This window comes from Rhipicephalus microplus, chromosome 6, assembly GCF_043290135.1.
Source record: "Rhipicephalus microplus isolate Deutch F79 chromosome 6, USDA_Rmic, whole genome shotgun sequence".
NCBI classification, from domain to species: domain Eukaryota; kingdom Metazoa; phylum Arthropoda; class Arachnida; order Ixodida; family Ixodidae; genus Rhipicephalus; species Rhipicephalus microplus.
In genome coordinates, this window is record NC_134705.1 from 53,675,761 (window position 1) to 53,695,425 (window position 19,665).

Here is a 19,665-nt window from a genome sequence, read left to right on the forward strand (position 1 = left end):
CCAGCGCAGTGCGCCGAGGAAGACTGACGTCTGGCGCACCGCTGACCACTGCCCGCTCTGCAACCGACAAGGCCTGACCACATACCGCCGTTGCCAGTACCGACAGATGGAACTGCGTGGCTTTGCCATCAATGCACCGCGTCCGCAGCCAGGAGAACGGCCACGTGACATTGCCGACTACCTGACAGGAGCTCAATGGACACCACGAAGTCCTTCCCGTTCGCCGTCGCCCAACCCCCGGCAGTACTCTGGACCAACGCGGGGCCGGTCTCGTAGCCTGTATCCTGGAAAATAAGGGCAGCAACCGATGGAGGTGCGGTTGCTGTTCGACGAACTACCGAAGATCCTCCGACGACGACGACAGCGCGACGGAGCTTTCCGAACACAACACCGACCAGGCAAACCCCTGACGGTGAAACCTCACTTACCGAAGGTGACCTGGCAACGCAGATATCTCCAGACAATTTGGTCTATGGAATGAGCCTGACAACGACGCTCGATGCCGACGCTCGGTACCCAACATCACCGATGAAGAAAACCTCAATGTGAGTGAGTACCTTCAACGCGCCGAAATGCCCGACAACTTGCGCGTCTCTGTATCAAGAATCAACAGATGACCGACAGCCGCCGTTACAATCTTTGACGACGCTTCGTCGAATACCAGCCCGGTAAACGTGTTTGGGTATGGACGCCGATACGCCGACGTGGACTAAGTGAAAAGCTTCTGCGACGGTACTTTGGACCGTACAGGGTGGTTCGACGTCTCGGCGCACATGATTAACGAGGTTGTCCCCGACGGCATCACGAACTCTCAACGACGCCGATCACGACCTGCAGTCGTCCATGTAGAGCGCCTCAAGCTGTTTCATGTGCGTTAACAAACTGAAACAGTGTTTTTTGTATTATTATTGTATCGTAATTTATTCATTGTACTTTCTTGCATTGTTTACCTTCATCTTTAGTTAAAGCATCGGGACGATGCCTTTTTCAGAGAGGGGCAATGCCACGTTCCATTTCTCAAGTTTTGTTATCACCCCAAAACACTACACAATTCTCAGCGCGAAACGCGCGTGCAGTTTTCGAGAAGCTTCCGGACTTTAGAAGATCATATCGATCTATTCCCACTCTGAGAACTGTACATAATAATCTGGAACCTACGCCACCGCCAGTGATAACGCTGGAACATTCGATGGCAGGAGTATAAATGCCGACGCACTTCGCCGCTTGTCAGTAGTTGATCGACGGCCAACGCTCCGTTCGCCGCTACTCTACTAACCCCTTCTCCCCAAAACATTGTGTTACAAGTGTATGTATAGCGCCAGTCGAAGTATTGTAAATATGCCTACCCATGTTCACGATCTGTTGTGAATATATGTATATGTGATTGTAAATATATATTTGTGGTTCTTTACGAATGTATGCGTAGTTTAGCACAAACTTGTATACATATATATATATATATATATATATATATATATATATATATATATATATATATATATCTTTGTATGTGCCGCTAGTTTCCTCTATGGATAATGGAGATTGTATGCCTCGGTTATATGCGATACAGCTTACCCGTGCATTGCGGGAACCGAAGAACAAACTTGCGCGTCCTCCAGTCGATCGAAGCCCAAGCCCTGAGGATATGCCTTGGTCTCCCGAGATGCGCGTCTACAGCAGCGACAGTCATCATTGCGCGTGATTATCCAGTCAACGCATACATCCGCGTAGACGCTTTGAGAATGCACATAAGACATTTCGCTCGGCTTCCATCTGATCACCTAGCCTCACTTCGAACTTCCAGGCCCCACTCAGCGTTCAGCGAAACTGTAGCTCAGCATTGCGCAGTGCTTCCATTGCACTTCACGCATGCTGCACAGCCGCCGATACCATTATGGTGCCTACTCCCACTCAAAGCCCTTCTCACAATTCCTGGCATTCAAAATAAGAAAAAGTCGTCGCATCTAGCCCGGAAACAGGCCACATTACTTTTCCTGCAAGAGAAGCACAACGGACGCCTTCACATTTACACGGATGGCTCGGTGTCTTCAGTAAGCTCTGCAGGGGCGGTGGTTATTCCCGCGAGGCACATCACATTTAAATTCATGACATCGCATTTGACGTCGTCGACAGCTGCAGAACTTGCAGCCATTCGTGCAGCTCTCGAGTATATAGTGAAAGAACCTTCGGGAATTTGGTCGATCTTCTCGGACTCGAAGGCATCTCTTCAATGTCTTATATCACCCTTTCGCCATAGACCTAATGGACAGTTAGTAGCTGAAATAAGGCTTCTTCATCACCAAGCAACCGAAAAACAGCACAGCATAGTGTATCAGTGGATACCAGGTCATTGCGGTATATATGGCAATGACTGCGCAGATGAGGCCGCTAGATCTGCACACGATGGTACCCAATACACAGCCATCCCGTTGTCAAGAACTGACGCAGCTACAAGACTTCGTTCGCTTGCACGTGACCTCACACTGGTACAGTGGAACTCGACAGACTGCACAAACGCGCGCCTGCATAACTTGGATCCCGATCTACAGCTTCGTCTTCCCCCAAGAGCTGAGGAGACTCTTCTATGCCGCCTGTGGCTTGGAGTGGCCTTCACGAACGCATACTCTTATCTCATCGGGATGGCCAGCTCTCCTACATGCACTTACTGCAGTTGCGAAGAAACTATCGCGCACCTTCGCTGTGATTGCTCTTATTTCACCGTGCAAAGACAAGAACTCACTGCAGCTCTGGATAGACTAGACAATCAGCCTTTGTCGGAACAAAGGATTCTGGGTCATTGGCCGAGCCCATCCTCAGCCCAGAAGGCTTTGAAAGCTTTGCTGTGCTTTTTGCGGACAACTGGCCTCAGAGACAGACTTTAGTGTCTTGTACTCTTTGATGTTGCCTTTCCTCTGTCGCAAATTTTTGTTGTAATTTCTCCCTCTCTTCGCAACATTTCTTTTTAACATCTTTCATTCCCCTCACCCCTTTCCCCAGCACAGGGTAGCCAGCCGGTCTAAGAACTGGCTAACCTCCCTGTCTTTCCGCTTAAACTTTCTTCCTCCTCCTCTTCCTCCGTATGCCCCATAGTGCACAAGAGGGGTGTCTAAACGAGCATTGTATGTATGAAATGATGTAAAGAGTTTTTTTAGTTTGAAGTTAATAAACTTCTCTTTGTATCAGTCCAAGACTGCTACTGTAAACGGACTTTCCGTTTACCGGGCACAGGTTCGCCCAAACAAACAGTTAAATTGCAAAACAAATTCTCCTGTCTTCAGCCACGTCACGACCCCGTGACAATATAACATCATGTTTACGTCTTCATGTGCTTGTAAAGGAATTTGTACGGATTATTCAGGGGTTTTCCTGATGTTCCCCGAGGCGGCTCCTCAATCATCATTCGCTTCGGGGATATGACGTGAATTTTATCATCGGAGAAACGGTGTGAACGGCATTATCGAAAACTACGCTCCTACAGTTTCTTTCATTGCGAAAACGGCTCTTAAGATGTGCTGAAAGAGTGGCCCTTTTCTCCACCCGATCACCACGTGCAACGCCGGCACAAAATGCGTCGGATGCCACCGCGTGGCAACAGGAACACAAAGTCCAGTCAATGCACCGCACTTATAAAAAAATAATATCAAATATGTAATATCTTTAACATACGACACTTGTAGCACGCTGCTCAAACAGAAAGTAGTGGCAACTGTGCCAGTTTTAGTTTGTACTCGGTTTGTGTACAGCTGCACATTGTTTTCGAGCGCCATTGTTTGTGCTTGAATAGCACGTTACAAGTCGAACAGGGACAGTTCTTAGCTGGCACTCATTCTGCGTGTGGTCCTTTCGTGCTTCCTTTGTGCTTGAGTGGCTCGCTGGTACTTTGCAGTCACCTGTCGCTCTTTTCGTGACATTTAAATTTCTGTCTATCGCATTTATCAATTCACCCTGGCGGCGAAAGTATGACTTTCGATGATTACTTTTCGCATTTAGCCCTTTCGATATTCAGTAGGTGAGGCACAGCCACTTTTTGTGTGCCTATTAGCAACGCTTGTGGTACATGAAGCATGACGTCAAGTTTGGCACGCGCCTGAGACCCGAAAGTGGTACATAGGCTGATTCAAAGCAAGGTCTGTCTGATGCGGTAATCTTGAAAATTCAGAACTGATATTTCTTGTGAAAAATCATGCCAAAGATGATGTCCGGAAACATCATATTATCGCTCTTTGCAGCAACATGATGCAGGTTCTCACCCGTGAAAACAGCTTTGGAGTCTCCATCGTTGTCTCGTATTTTTTTCAGGTACGCATCGACAAAATCTCTGGTCACATTTTCCGCCGTGGCCTTGTGTTCCATCACTTTGCCGCTTGAAATGCAATAAAAAGCAGATGCACTACTATGAGAAATCTTGATTAGGTTTTAGAATTCAACAAGTACTCGCGTTTGATCGTCATAGAAACCATAACAGTGGTCGTACGTAGGTTGGCAAGTACTTGACATGAAATAACAATAGGTGTTTGTTGTGATTCACAATGAAAATAGAGATGGACAGTTGGCCGATACCGAAAGTTGGCTTGCACGTACATTGTACAGCTCGTTATTACTATTCGTACGAGAGAAAGTGCCACAATAGAACCCACTCTCTCACTGGTTTTAATGTGCAGTTGCCTGAAAATCAAGGGCCTGCAAATTATTTTTCACCAGTCCACGCTTCAAAAGAGTGGAAGTCTCTTCAAAGGGGACTCATGGAACATATCAAAAGCATTTTCCGCATTTCTGCGCACCGCATCTCGAAAGTATAAGTGAACATTACATGGCATATACAATTTCCAGGTAACCCTTCATACATTCATTTCTCAGCGCTTACCTAAACGCATTAAATCGGGTTGCGTTCATAATGTCAAAGTTAGTGAGTACACGCGTGATCAATTTATTTGCCTATAGAAAGCAAATTTTAAAAGACATAGACATCCAGCGAATTTTCGTGTCATCAGTTGCATTTTCCCTTTAGCTCTCGCTTCTTGTGCATTGGATTGTATTATTACGGATCTTGCAATCTGCTGTGGATAGTCATCGTCACCTTTTATAGTGTGAACATGAAGATACATGCATGACCACTTCCGTGGTGTGCAACTGAAAATAAAATAAACCTACAGATAGTGAGGACTAAGAGTTTGCAGTTCACGTGTGTTACGCACTTGCTGGCACATTCAAGTAAAAAACGAAGACAGTGGGCCTACGAGGCGCAAGCGCGCGATCCGGCGTGGTGATAGCCAGCTAGATTGGGGGAGCTCAATGTGTGCGGGATGCTTATCACACGTCTTCAGTATGCCTCACGCTTCTCAGTACGTGTCACACAGTGACAACTACACTCAAAGACCTTTTTGAGCTTCATAGCCAAGGTTAACCGATTCTCCGTCAGCATACGAAAAATAATCATAGCAGAGCTACATTATCGCAGTTTCTCCTTTGACTGGCTTCGCATAATGCACACTAAACAAATATATCCTGAAATAACCCAAGAAACTTGGTAAACCACATGTATTCTAGCGCACTACCTTTCCTGGGTTTTTCGCCACCTATTTGTTCAAGCAAAGATTTACTATATGGTGTTCGAGAATATATTTAACCAGACCCTAAAGCAGACTGCTTATTAGGTTAGGTTTCGCCGAGTGCCTTGTTGTCTTTGTACTCACTATGTGTAGAGATCCAACTCATCCTCCTTGCTTCGAACAAGGTTTAAGTGTGTGCCGGGAAGACTTTTCAAAATAGCCGTGACAAATCCTGGTTTATACTGGTGAAATATGGGGCTGCATCGAATGGCAGCCAACAAACTGTTGACCAGGTTGTTGATGTCTGCGCGCACCGGATGGTCAGGTGGAAAACGCTGACCCCAGAGTATGGCCGATATATTGTTGATTGCGCACGGCAGAATGTAATCGTCGAAACCAATCGCTTCCCCTTGTACCCTAGCAATCTTACTGCAGGTACGCTGGAACTCCTCCTGTGATTGTGAAAGATGTGAAAGAAAACCGCAAATAGGCGAAGCCTTTTTCTCCACAGAAATTATAATATTCGAACGTGATAAACAACACTCTTTTTGCTGTAAGCAGCTATTTCTTAAATGCTTTAATTCTTACAAAACCATCATTCAGTAATCTTAACTTTGCACACAGTGTCTTACAGCTCCTGCGCAATCAAAGAAGTGTACGTGGTGCATAACTATCGTGCTCAGTATTCTCTCTCAAAGTCCCGATATGTTGCAGGTATCCTAAAGTTATGAAATTATTAACGACAATATTTCGAGTGCTTATGGGGAAATAGCAGTCTGCCTTACGGTCACAGTACAGGTAACAGTAGCTACGATGATATGGATTCTGAACTCTGCGGGCTTTTACAATTAGATACATAGGCAACTTGCTGACGTGAATACTTTAGCCAGAATGTCGAGTTTAAGTTTACGCAGGTAACCTTTCACGTGAATGTGCTTCCACAAATATATACGTGCTGAAAGTGATTTTTAAAAGCTTTACTCCATAAATCATTGAACGTTTTTGAGGTCACTGGCCATCTGGCTGCAATTATGGAAGCCGCATTTATTGGTAGAAACATAGCTTGGTGAAAGTTTTAGCGCAAAAAACCTCGGATGAAGAAGTTGATGATGAGACTTACTTTTAGCGGAATGTTTATTACATGCGAAGCAGCTCATAACGACACCGTAGCCACCACTAACGATTAAGATAATGCTAATGACGATGAAAAACAAGCGTATTACAGACCACATAGTTTACTTCTGCCGTCACGGCAAGGCCCAACACATGCAAGGTAACCATTATACGCCATGCTGATACTTATGACGCTGGTGAGGATCAATAATGATGGCAATAATGATCACAGACAACGACTAGTTTGTGCATAATATGACGACTGGATATGCTCTACGAACTATTTTGTATAAGTAGAAAAAAAACAGCAAATACTAGAGAATGTGCTCAGATCTCGTCTTGGCCAAGCTCAGGCTGGATCTGATACCACAAAGTAGCATTACCGAAAGGAAAACTAAATTTCCAACTGAGCTCAACATACTTGTTATGACCAATAAACAATAAAGCACTTATCAATAATTTACATGGCTCAGTGGTTAATGTCACAGGTGACACCGAGTAATTCCACTGCTTCGCTCACTTTCGAACTCCCTCGTCCTCGTAGGGAGACGGGAGTTGTAGGGTAGCATACCAGTTGCTCTAGACTCGTTAATATCCCCGCCTTTCCTGTCTTTCCTCTTCTGTTCTGCTTCGCCCACTCAACATCATTCAGTACGTTAATATGCCGTGTTTTTTAAACCGTAGTGAAGCGTATGGGTTCCCTGTACTCGTAGGTGCTAAGAAAACTGGCTGGGCAGACGAAGCCCATCAAATAAAATGGCAACTGAAGGATGCTAGCACTTTATAATGCCTAGTAAAGTGCTACACACTGACACGTTCAAAGCTGTACCTCTGGATTTTGTTTACAAATGCAAACTCCTTTTTCTGTTAGTACAATATGAGCTGTTCTAATGCAAGAAGCTCCAGCTTTCGCGACACAAATTGCCCTCATGATCTCGTGGGTAGTCTTGTTATTGCTAGTGCCGGAGTTGATTCATTTATCAACTCAAGGTGTACAAGCACAAGTCCTGTAAAGCTGACTGATGTGAGCAGCTGCTGTATTCCGAGAATTACTAAGATGTTCATGAAGTCTGTTATTTAAGCTCCTGCAGGTTGGCGGGATGTAATGCTCTTTCAATGGCAGCAGGAAAAAATGCACGCCACCGTTTTGGCACGTTACGGTAAGGTACCTATTTTTTCTTGCATATGAAAAACTTTTTTAGCTTCCTTTAAAAAGATTAGAATGTTCGCTCGATGATAAAAAAAACCACCCGTATGTTCACCTTGTTGTCTACCGTCTTGAGACGGTGTGATATGTCTACTTTATAAGGAATTACAGGAATTAATATTTTGCTGACTTACATGATTACTGGTGTCACCTGAAGATTGATGAATGTTCCGCTTTTCTGTGTTTGAAAGACTGTCATCTTTTGCAGAGATGACATGTTGAGTGTAGCCCCGCCAAGTTGGTCAAGTGGCTAAGATACTTTGCTGCTTAACCGCAAGTGGCGGGATGGAATTTCTGGTGCAGCGGCTTCATTTTCGATGCAGGTGAAAATTCTGTAGGCCCCCGTGATCAAATTTGGGCGCACGTTAAAAACCCCACACGTTAGAAATTGCTGCAGCCCTCCACTGCGACGTCTCTCTTAATCAAATGTTGGTTTTAGAACGTTAAACCCCACATATTATTCAACAAGCTGAGTGTAGCCTGTTGTGATTTAACGAAAGAGCTATTCTCACAAGCGTGCGGACAAGATTCACTTAAGGCGTTTGTTCAGTTGAGTCTGGTGATACTTCATTTAGGAGCCTAGACTAGCGTGACGAAAGAAAAGTAAATGCTTGCTGCCTCAGGATTCGTATCACCAGCTTATGCGCTCAGATTTGACCGTGCACCTTTGATCAAGGAATCTTACGTAGTCATTGTGAGGTGCTTTATGTGCGAGTGAAAATCAATTTAAATCCTCCGTGAACATTGGAAAAGCCCGTACAATGTCAATATCAAAGGACTTGTAATCTCAGTTCGTATTACAGCACTTGTGGTGTCGCACTTTTACTTGATAACTGCCGTCGTTATTTGCACTAATGAATTGAGACAACCGAAGAGGTCATCGAGTAAATCAAAATGGTGCTAATAGGAAGTTTTTTTATCAGAACAGCTTCTACTGAGAAAACGGAAAAAGGCTGCCTTCCTAAACAAAACGCCATGCCACGGCACCTCGCGTGTCAATGTGTAGCACATCGCTCGGAGTTAGTAAGGTGCTCCCTCCCCTCCCTTTCATTCCCTATTGCGAAAATAGCGTGATGCCAGTACGTGTTTTAGCACTGGTACACGGTGGAAACACTGGTACACGCTTATAATCACATGCTCTTCGCTAGGCGCACTCGGAAAAAGCTGTGTCGCACTGGTAGGGGCAATGCCTCAACCACTGTGATGCTGGTGTGCACTGCGAAGCGCTGGAAGCGCTGGAATTTTCACTGGCAACCGCTGGTGAATACTGGAGCACGCACTGTTTCTGCCAGCGTAGCGTGCACGTTATTGCAGCGTCTGCCGTGGTATGTTTTGGTGTCGTTGAATATAAACGCTTGATTCAACGGCATGGAGAGATGCTACCCTAACAGATACCGAGCATACGTAATTTTTGTGGCGCATGTACATATCGCAGCAATTATACTGCACCGTTATCGCATATGCCCCCGCGTATACCGGTCATATTCGCATCATCCGTGTATTGCTGTAACGATTCCAAATTGCAGTGTTTGCGAGCTTGGAGCTGCACGCCACTCCTAACAGAAACAGGAATATGTTTTTGCCGCCAAGCTGACGAAACATAAATGAGCTCCCTCGACCGCTTCGCAGTTTCCCAGCGGAGGCGAGAAAAAAAATGTCGTTTGATTCCGCCACACCGCATAAATTTATGTCTGGCCATGCTTATCTTTCTGCTTACTTCAGGAAAGAGTTAGAAATGTTCCGAAGCTCAAGGCAGAATCTTCAATCATACCAACTCAAGGCTTCGAGAGTGGTCTTACCCAGTGCCCGGCCCTGCGAGCATTAAACCTGTCGTGCCAGCCGCGTTGGTATATATGTTACCGGCGCTTCTTGCTTCGTTTGCACACAACTTTAAAGTGTGAGAATAACTGTAAAGTACAGTTTATACATCTATGAACCTACAAATACTATGTTGTTTTGTGTCCATGTTCGCACAAGGAGCGCTGACGCTCGAACGTCGCGCTTTCAGCTACGCAGGCTGTCACCGAAAGCTGCCGGCCGCACTTAGCCGGTACTTCTCTCACTGATATGTAACAACACGCAATTTTCAGTTGCTAATTTAGTACGCCTTCGTGAACTGACTTCTGGCATACGTTTTTAGTGGATCGCATTGGTATTTCTATGGTTTATTTTTTTAATTGTTGGTAATTAAATAACTGCTTATATCTGAACACTGGCATGCCCGCTGTATACTGCCAGTGTAGGCCAGAAAAACGGCTGTCGCTCGCTATCGCCACTCCTTAAATGCATTTCTGGCATTTATTGACCTTATATTTACTTCAGGTACAGTTTAGGTAACAGTTAGAAACGTTGCAAAGCTCAAATGCAGAAACTTCAAGCATCGCAACTAAGCTACTTCCAGAGCAGCCTTACCCCGTGCCCCGTCCCAGCGAGGCCTATCGTGCCGGCCGCATCAGTGTACATGCTGCCGGTGATTTTTACTTTAAGTAGGCAGAATTCTAAAGTGTAAGAATGACTGTAAAGTACAGTTTAGAGATCCCTGAGCCTAAACCAATGTTTTATTTGCATGTTGGGTGCCCGCACAAGGAGCGGCGATGATCGATGTGTCGTGATTTCAGCAACGTAGGCTGTCACGGAGAGCCTTCTTGCGAGCGTCGGAGCCAGTACTTCTATGACTCGTATGTAAGAACACGTAACTTTGAGTTGGTAATTCGGTACTCTTCAGTGAACTAACGTACTGGCATAGTTTTTCAGCGGATCGCATTAGTCATTTCTTCGGTGGTTTTTTAGTTGCAGGTATTGATATAAATGCAAATATGTAATCTGGCACGCCTGATGTGTACTGCTACATCGTCGCTTGCGCGAAAACAAAATATGCAACATTCACTCGTGTGCGCGGATATCTACCACACAAGACATTTATATCATTTTACATGTTGACCAGTAGCAAGTGCAAAAAGAACCGACTATCATAGGAAAAAAAACTATTGGCAGCAACAGCTGGCAATCTGCGGCTGCTCCTCCAGTCAATTTGAGATTTTTCAGAGTTAAAATGTGGATTCTACAAAAAACTTCGCGTTCTTGCTAATATCCGTACGTCATTCGGTGCCTGGAAGCTGTTGGTCACTGTCGAATCAAGACGCAATTGTTATTTGTAAAGAAATATCGTGTCAGTCTTTACTGTGCGACTTGTAAACATGAGGTTGAATAACGCATTTTTCGGATAAAAAGTCATTTTGTATTCCCATATGCATGTTCTGGCGTGGCGTAGTGCATAGCGTACTCGGTTCAAAACAACGAAAGGGCGAGTTAGAATCTCGCCTGAGGGCGTTTATTTTTTATTTTCAATATTATCGCGCGCTATTGGACCTATATACATATTTATTTATGACGAATGGGAACCCCCGTTTTAACCTTGTAAAGCCATTTTGAGCAGGGTACTGGGACGCTGCCACTCCAGCGTCCCAGTACCATACTGGGCTCATAATCAGGCATGGTGCTGGACGCTGGTTCCCAGTGGCGCTGGTTTTTGCAATAGGGCTAAGTTTCATTTGATAAAAGTCGTCCGTTCATCCGGGGTCTCCTAGCACATGTGCTCACAGGGAGCACTTATATAGCGCTTCAGTTCACTAAGCATTGTGTTCAGTGTAATAGCATCGTCCAATCATCAGTTATGCTCTATCCGTGTTTTTTCTCTCTTTCTTTGTGTACGCGCGCGCGCACAAGTTTCCACATGTACCACCAACGACAAGCCCACTCTAACAATCTTGTGAGATAGCTTCTCAAGAAGCTATCTCACAAGATCTCGCAAAAGAAGGCGTCAGTTTTGACAAAGTTTGCGTGTCTTGACTAAACCAACAGTTCGCAGCTGTTGTAAATAACGTAGGTAACACTGTTATTACTTTATTATTGTTTTTCAATAAATCCAATGAAACTCATTGTTTATTTTTATTTTAAAGAGAGAAATAAGGTGTGATCTAAAGCTACTGATGAGCAGCTCGATGAGGTAATCATTCAGGTAGAATGAGAGCAACAAACATTTTGTAGGACTAATAAATAATAACAAAATAAACAAATCAAACAACAACATACACAAGATTTACTGATACATGCTAGCGAAAGATTGTTAAACATCTATGCAAAAAATTATAACCAGGAAGTTTATGCGTCAAAATATTTGGCTGGCTTTACCAAAATTTCGTAGAAATTGGGAAGACGCCTAATATACATAAAAAGTGTCGCGAACATTGAAAGGATTGGTGGAAAGATGCCCATTTATATGAATATAGTGTGGGCTACTTATATAAATATAACACGCAGTTTTTTCGTGTCAAGTGAGCGATTTCACCGCTATTTTTTGTAGTTTCTGGTTTAACAGTGGCGCTAGATGGTGACGGAACATTCGATTTTCATTGTTCGCATGACATCGTGTTAACATCTTATAACCGTGGATTTACACGACTAAGCGCGCGTGGGCCGGGCAATAAATGAGTTCGTTTTTATCATTTGGTTGAGCAGCATCCTTCTCATTGTGTCTCTCCGCTACAGTGGTGCCACCGGACCATGAAATCACATCCTAGAACCATCCACCGGACACTCGCATTGAGCCTAGTTACATCTGACTTGCCTATCACCATAACGCCACCACCACACCCTGCATCCCGTTAAAGGCGGAACGACCCAAACTTGGCCAAGAGGTCAGCCCACTCGCTTCTCAACAAGAAGGCTGATTCGAACCTGGGCAACATCGTCTCGCAGCAGAACAGGTACAATATCACGGCAGCCATGCTTCCACATGCTCTGCAGTGCGTCGCTCCTCCTTTAGGGCCGCAGGCATACGACTGACTTCGAGCTGTCGTGCATGCCCTACCACAACCGACACTGCCATGTGACTTGCTCGCTGCCGCCATAAGCTTTAGTTATGAACTTTGGGTAATCACAACCCCGCAGCCACAACAAGTCGAATCAAGCCAGATTCCACCAAATTTCAGCGCTACGGAAGTAATTTATTCGCAGGTAATTACACAGCCACCGCACAACTTGATTTTCAACCCGGTGCCTAGGGCCACACCGTGCACGTCACGTTCTACCAACGAGTGTTGCCTCACGTGAGCCGTTTGAATCACCATACCAGCCGTCGCCTACCCCTGCGTTCATCTACTCGCATGGCTCAGTGAACCAGCAACGACATCGCCATATGATGTGCCAACGCCAGCGGCCATAAAAAAACTTGTAGAAACTGTTGTTACCGCTTCGTTGAGATAACAAACAACTGTGTCCTCAAATGCCGCCTAGTCCACGTGAGCGTTATCGACGCTCACAGCTGGCGGGCTCCAGCCGATGGGTGATGACTCCTGCTGCGCGCCTGCTGCAGACCCACTCTACCTCGCCATCACCGCGCCAGGCTGCGGAAGTCGACTCTCATGCTTGAACGACGTCGAGTGAGACGACTTTTTACCCGCACCTCTGGCGCAGCGGTTCGTGCTCGACTGGGAAATGGCGTGCCACTGAAACGCGAACTCAAGTGCCGTGTTACTTTCGTTCAAATTGCCAATTTGTAGAGATTACAGCGTCTCCACCTGCCCGTGAACTCGAATAAGCCATATCACGCCTCGCGACACCATGTTCAAGGTGAGGTGCATGCGACGGTTACGTCTGCACGTCTCGCGCGCACAGGCACGTGGAGTTCACGCAGGACGTCTGCTCGACCTCTGCGCCACTCCCAGCCCCGACCTCCCGAGGAATATTGATCACCCATTCGCCATTAGGCCACCTAGACCAGGACTGTCAAATGAACTTAGTTTCAATATGCCCCGCCGCGGTGGTCTAGTGGCTAAGGTACTCGGCTGCTGACCCGCATGGCGCGGGTTCGAATCCCGGCTGCGGCGGCTGCATTTCCGATGGAGGCGGAAATGTTGTAGGCCCGTGTGCTCAGATTTGGGTGCACGTTAAAGAACCCCAGGTGGTCTAAATTTCCGGAGCCCTCCACTACGGCGTCTCTCATAATCATATGGTGGTTTTGGGACGTTAAACCCCACATATCAATCAATCAACTTAGTTTCAATAGGACTTCGTCTATACGGCGGGGGCCTGTCACGTGCTGGCCTTCGAGACCAACAAGTCGGCATTGGCGCGAGGAGGCGCGCGTGGATTCCGAAATAAATCAGCTGGTTCCAATGTATCGGCATCTTTTTTCGTCTGCTACAACATATCATTATCGGCTAGGCTACGTTTTGCAACGCATTGGCAGTAGTTTTTCTTGGATACTTTTTGGGGGTTTTAGCGTCCCAAAACCACCATATGATACTTTGTAATAGATACTTTGTAATAATGCAAGCAGTCTTTATTCGTAAAGTAATTAGAGTATTACAACGCGTAATTTTGCGAAGAATTCTGCTGGTGAGTAACAGGACATGCTGTAAGTTAGTATAATAATTCCCATTCGCATTTGAAATACCTTTATCTTATTACCATCTGTGGTTGTACCCCGAACAAGAGTACCATCATTTAGAGTGTAGGACAGAAGCGCGCTAGAAAGAAGTAGATCTCACAAAATTAATTTCGTTATTTGTGTGAAGTATGGTCGCATTGAAGCAATAAAACACCGAAAATGAAAACATATTTGGGTGACTCTGTAATATAAATGTGGTGACAAGGAAGTTAATCAACAGCTCCATGACACTTTCTGAAATTCGTAATAGTAAACACTTTTCTTTCAAAGGGGTTTTCTTTTCTCTCCGTGAAGTTATCTTTAAAAAAACAGTCTAGTTTTACCACCCACATGTTTCCACGCGTTGACTCTTATATTGTTCCGATATTCTCATGAAGTGATGTCACATTGCACCAATAAAGCAACCAATACGAGAATAAAATTCCTCGACTATAAATTTCGTGGTAGAATCATGTGTGCTTCCAAGTGAAATTCATCCATATAAATTTTTCTTACAAAATGACTGCTGATGCATGAGAAATCGTAAACCGTGGTGCGTGTGCAGCAGCACACAATCCCTGCACTTTAGAATAAACACCCTGTTCACAAATTGCTATTTCCAAGATGCATTCTTCCCCTTCATGCATTTGTTTTGGATCTACTAAAACATGTCACTTCTCGACTCAATTGACAAGTCATATTGAATTACACCTGTAGTGTGTGAGTGAAGCAAAATTAGGTTCGCTACAGTACCTAAATTGTAGTGTGCCTATAAAACAATTAGGGCACCCGCGCAACAGTCATACTCATAGCCCCGTGGATAAAAAGCAATCGACTACATAGAGGTACAGCTATATGCATCGTGGATACTTTGGAACATTCTAGGAAAGTGTTTGTAGAATAAAATATTACAAAAATAAAACCATTTAAATGCCCCTGTACCCCAATAGTAACGTGAAACTATATTAGAAGTTTACAAGAAGCTATCTGGTGGCTCCAAGTATGCATTACCATTAGTCTTAAATGAAAAGTAGCTTCAATTAAGGCATCTCACTCTGTCTCCGCAAGCTCTCACTCACAAGCGGTGAGATGTGAGACTGCCGCCGGGCGATGACGGGATGCGGAACCACCCCTATGTTTGTTTGATATATAGGGTTCAACGTCCCGAAACCGCATTATGAATATGGTAGACGCCGTAGTGGAGGGCTTCACAAGGTTAGACCACCTGCGGATCTTTAGCGTGCACCCAAATCTTAGCACACGGGCCTACCGCTTTTACGCGTCGATCGAAAATGCAGCCACCACAGCCAGCATTTATCCCGCGATCTGCCGAGTACCTTAGCCAATAGACCACCACGGAGGGGCCACCGTTCTGTTATATTGATATTGCTTAAGGGTTAAATGTAGTATCGCGGTTTTTTATAAATATAGGTGCTCAAAACAGTGAATCATTGATGCGTGCTTCCAAGGCTAAACATTAGGAGATCGTAAATTATTACGTAAATTTTGTGTTCAATAAGATCAGTAAACGAACCCCTATGTCGTCCATTGCATACGACTTGCCCATGCCGAAGTCTCGGAGTTTATTCACGCAGAATCTTCGGTTCAACTTCCAGTTAACACCATTCATGGTCCCGAGCCCTACGGGACTATAATAGAACAATATTCAGACTTCAGTAATGACACTGAATAACAAAATTTCTATGAACTAAGCAGCCAAGTGCGCCACTTAGGTGGTTGCACAATTATCGCCACCACATTAAATAGGCAAAGTGCCTGCATTGAAAGTCTTGGCATCTCGTGTACCCACCTTTGAACTTGTGAGATTGTATTAGCCAGAACCGGGAACGGTTGAGAAACTCATTTCGGGAATAGAACTTTTTGATGCTATTAAAGTCGTTGAGCACGACGATGCTGGTGAGGTTCTGCCGTAATCTGTATTGAGGAAAAACTATCATAAGGGGGCAACCCCAGTATTGCAAATGTTTAACTTATGTAGCACAGTTAGAGCGCTGACGAGCACTCTACACTGTGGTCTCATTCATTACCTCAGAGTATAAAATTGTACAGTCAACCGCTTAAGTTTTTTAATGTTCTTGATGTTCATTACGTTGGCGGGTACGCTGGCTATGAGGTCCGGACTTATGAAGAGAGCGCACGTCTGTTCATGGTGCTATATGGGTAGCCATTGGGGACGCTTCACTATGACGCGGCTGCATGTGCTGCCTTTGAGAGGTGGCCCACGAGCGTTGTCAAGAGGCGGCACCACATCGGGCTAAAAAGGAGAACCCTAATGAACAAATATGACATAACCATGATATTGCAAAAGAAAATCGCATCTATCGCATCTCCTTTCAAACGCATGTGTGACGCAAGCAGCCGCACCCTTTACGTGGCGTTGCATCACGACCACTTCCTTAACTAAAGCGGACCGACGGCTACCGCTTAGAAGCAAGAATTCGCATTGGCATCAACAATAGAGGAGGTCATGTTCCAGCAATTCTAGTCGGGTCACACCGTTTTGTGTGCTACTCAGGTAAAAATAGTGGGATGGTTTTATTTCTTCGGTGGTATTGTGATGAAAAAAGCACCCCAAATGTATCATGATGAGTGCCTTGGACATGAAAAACTCGACGTCGAAAAACATACGGAAATGCGACCTACAAAGGCTTGCCGAATGCATGCGCGTCTTTATGTTCTGTTCTCCGGTAGCTGATGCTTCCAATATCGTGCGTTATCGCTGATCGGCCGTCTCTTTTATGACAGACCTGACCGTTTGTCAATGTGCTTTATGATTTAACATTGCCAGATTTTATTGCCGCCTGAATATGAACGCACTGGCTCTAGTTACTGGAATGCTACGTGCCTAAGCTTGTGTGGATAAAAGTACGATTACAAGCGTACAGCGAGAAAAAACTGGGATAGAGAAATTGCGTAACAGCATTGAAATAAATAAAAGCCACAAAAAAACAGGGCGTCATGCAAGCAGACACAAAGCTTTGCCAGTAGTGCAAAGGCTTCCGAATTTTGTTTGCTTTCGTGCACGTATTTTGTATTGTTGAACTATTCATGCCTAAATTTATAACGTCTTATCAGTAAAAATGCGCATTTATCACTGCTAATCCACTGTGAACACCTTATAGAAGTGAAGCTAGAACATCGCGGGATGAAAGAAGTTTTGGATGAATATTGAATGGCACTCCATGTAAATTTTATAATTATTCTGCTCCTATGAATGCACTTTGTTGATTTCAGCTGCTCGAGTAGTGCATGTTGCTTGTAGACAGGTAGCTGGGAAACGAGAAAATGCAACCCACAAACGCCTACTTTGAGGCTTGCAGAGTGGGACAAAGTAATGACGGTAGGGCTGCAATAAGGGGTAAGAAATAAATGCCCCGGCAGGCAGGCAGGCACGCAGGCAGGCAGGCGGGAAGGCAGGCAGACAGACACACACACACACACACACACACACACACACACACAGACACGCACACACACACACACGCACGCACGCACACACACACACACACACACACACACACACAGACACACACACTTATTAACCTGTACACGGGTCCGTATTCAATCGCCCATTTGATAGCCGTAGTGCAGTAGAAGTCGGCTGCATGCATTTCCCGGTGTCCAGTTAGCGAGGCTCCAGGAACTGCAGGAGGTAGCCGGGTTCCTAGTGGAGGACTTTTCCACAACCATCTCCAAAGTAACAGCACCCACAACAAAAGCAGCACGACTGCGCTAAGCCCTCCAGGGGTGCAGCAGTTTATGCCAAACATACCACCACAGAAATCTTTATTGATATGGCACTGAAAAAAAATAAAAAAGCTGCATTTTAGATCACCACTAGGTTATACAGACATGAGGGCAAGAAAAATATTGCACTCAAAAGAAAAAAGCAGTTGGTATTCGCGAAACAAACTGCTATCGATGCATTATTGTGTGGTGGTTCAAATCTTTGAGAATAATAGAGATTCGTCTTCAAAGTTAGAAATTGTAACCGCGCCCTGCTTCGATCACCTTGTAAATCACTATGCGGCTTTGTGGTCCATGGGTACTCGTAACGTGCCACCAGAAGAACAAGAACCGGGGAACCTACAAATGCAGAAGCTGGCTTTCTTGCTGTTTTTTGCTTTGCAGAAGACGTTGTGTGCTCCGTAATGAGTGGACCCTTAAGCACCTTCATGATTGTCGAATTCACGTGTCAGGGCACTTGCTTCACTGCACGTTTCTGTCGCGAAACCACACAAGTTTTAAGGAGATTTTTCTATATGTACTAATCCCCTACTGAAACGTTCCGTATGAAATCTTACGGAAAATATATGGACTCCGTAACATTTCCTTATGCTACATACGGAAAAAATATGGAGTTTTATGGAAATATACGGAAGTTGTATGGCATTTACGGAAAGCTTCTTATGGAGTATAAGGAAGGATAAGGAAATTTTATGGCGTATACGGAAAGCTTTTTATGGAGTATACGGAAAGATAAGGAAAATGTATGGCATATATGAAAAGCTTTTTATGGAGTATATGGAAGGATAAGGAAAGATAAGGAAACTTATGGAGCATACGGAGAGTTCATGTTGGAAGATATGGAACGATAAGGAAAGTGTACGGAGTGTACAGAAGCTTTCATAAGGAAAATGCAGAATGTAAGGTCTTACGGAAATATACAGATTTTGTAAGGTGCTTACGAAAATGTGCAATAGTGTATGAAAGGCATGTGGATTGTTGCAAAAATGTGGAAACTCTACAGTTGTTGTCACATTTTCAGCAGGAAATCCGAGCTCTATAAAGTTATAAATGAATGCACAGTGACATATATAGTACAAAAAAATAACGCAGGCTAGTCTGTGTTGTCAGTCACCGCTGTTCGCCCTTTTCCAGAATGAATACAACTTCTGCAGATGACCAGGTGCTAAAGTCTGTCACACGGAAAATGTGTCATTCACAAGGAATGACAATAACTGTCATTTTACTTGCATGCTGTCACACGAAAACAAATCAAGCAAAAATGCGTAATTTCAGGGGCTCGTTTTTGGTAGAAACAATAATAATGAGAACTAAATTCAATGTGAATGAACTTGTCAATATTAATGAAATTGTTCTCACTAATTAACATTGGCAAAGAGAAATGTCATTTTAAAATATCGACCATGAGCTTAGCTCTCCTGAGCACCGACAAAAGAAATGAAAATCTAAGAAAACTAATTGCATGTAGCCTAAAAATAATTTTTATTGATAGTATGTGCTCCTACAATATTAATACAGCTATACACAACTTGCCACAGCTTCACGACAGAAACGAGGTAGGGGCAGAGGGAGTGGTCAGAAAAATAATTAGGTATGAG

The 19,665-nt window shown here is 44.6% G+C and overlaps 1 protein-coding gene across 2 annotated transcripts in view; it reads right to left on the minus strand.

Moving 5' to 3' along the window:
* Positions 1-19,665, minus strand: part of LOC119168689 (cytochrome P450 2C23) — an 81,024-nt gene that overhangs the window by 42,263 nt on the left and 19,096 nt on the right. For both annotated transcript variants that reach the window (XM_075865968.1, XM_075865967.1), the window contains exons 2-6: positions 17,864-18,120; positions 16,110-16,234; positions 15,834-15,940; positions 5,694-6,001; positions 4,251-4,363 (exon numbers count right to left, since the gene is read on the minus strand). In XM_075865968.1, coding sequence (XP_075722083.1) covers positions 4,251-4,363; positions 5,694-6,001; positions 15,834-15,940; positions 16,110-16,234; positions 17,864-18,090 — 880 coding nt within the window. In that variant the 5' untranslated portion in view covers positions 18,091-18,120. The remainder of the gene's footprint in view (positions 1-4,250; positions 4,364-5,693; positions 6,002-15,833; positions 15,941-16,109; positions 16,235-17,863; positions 18,121-19,665) is intronic.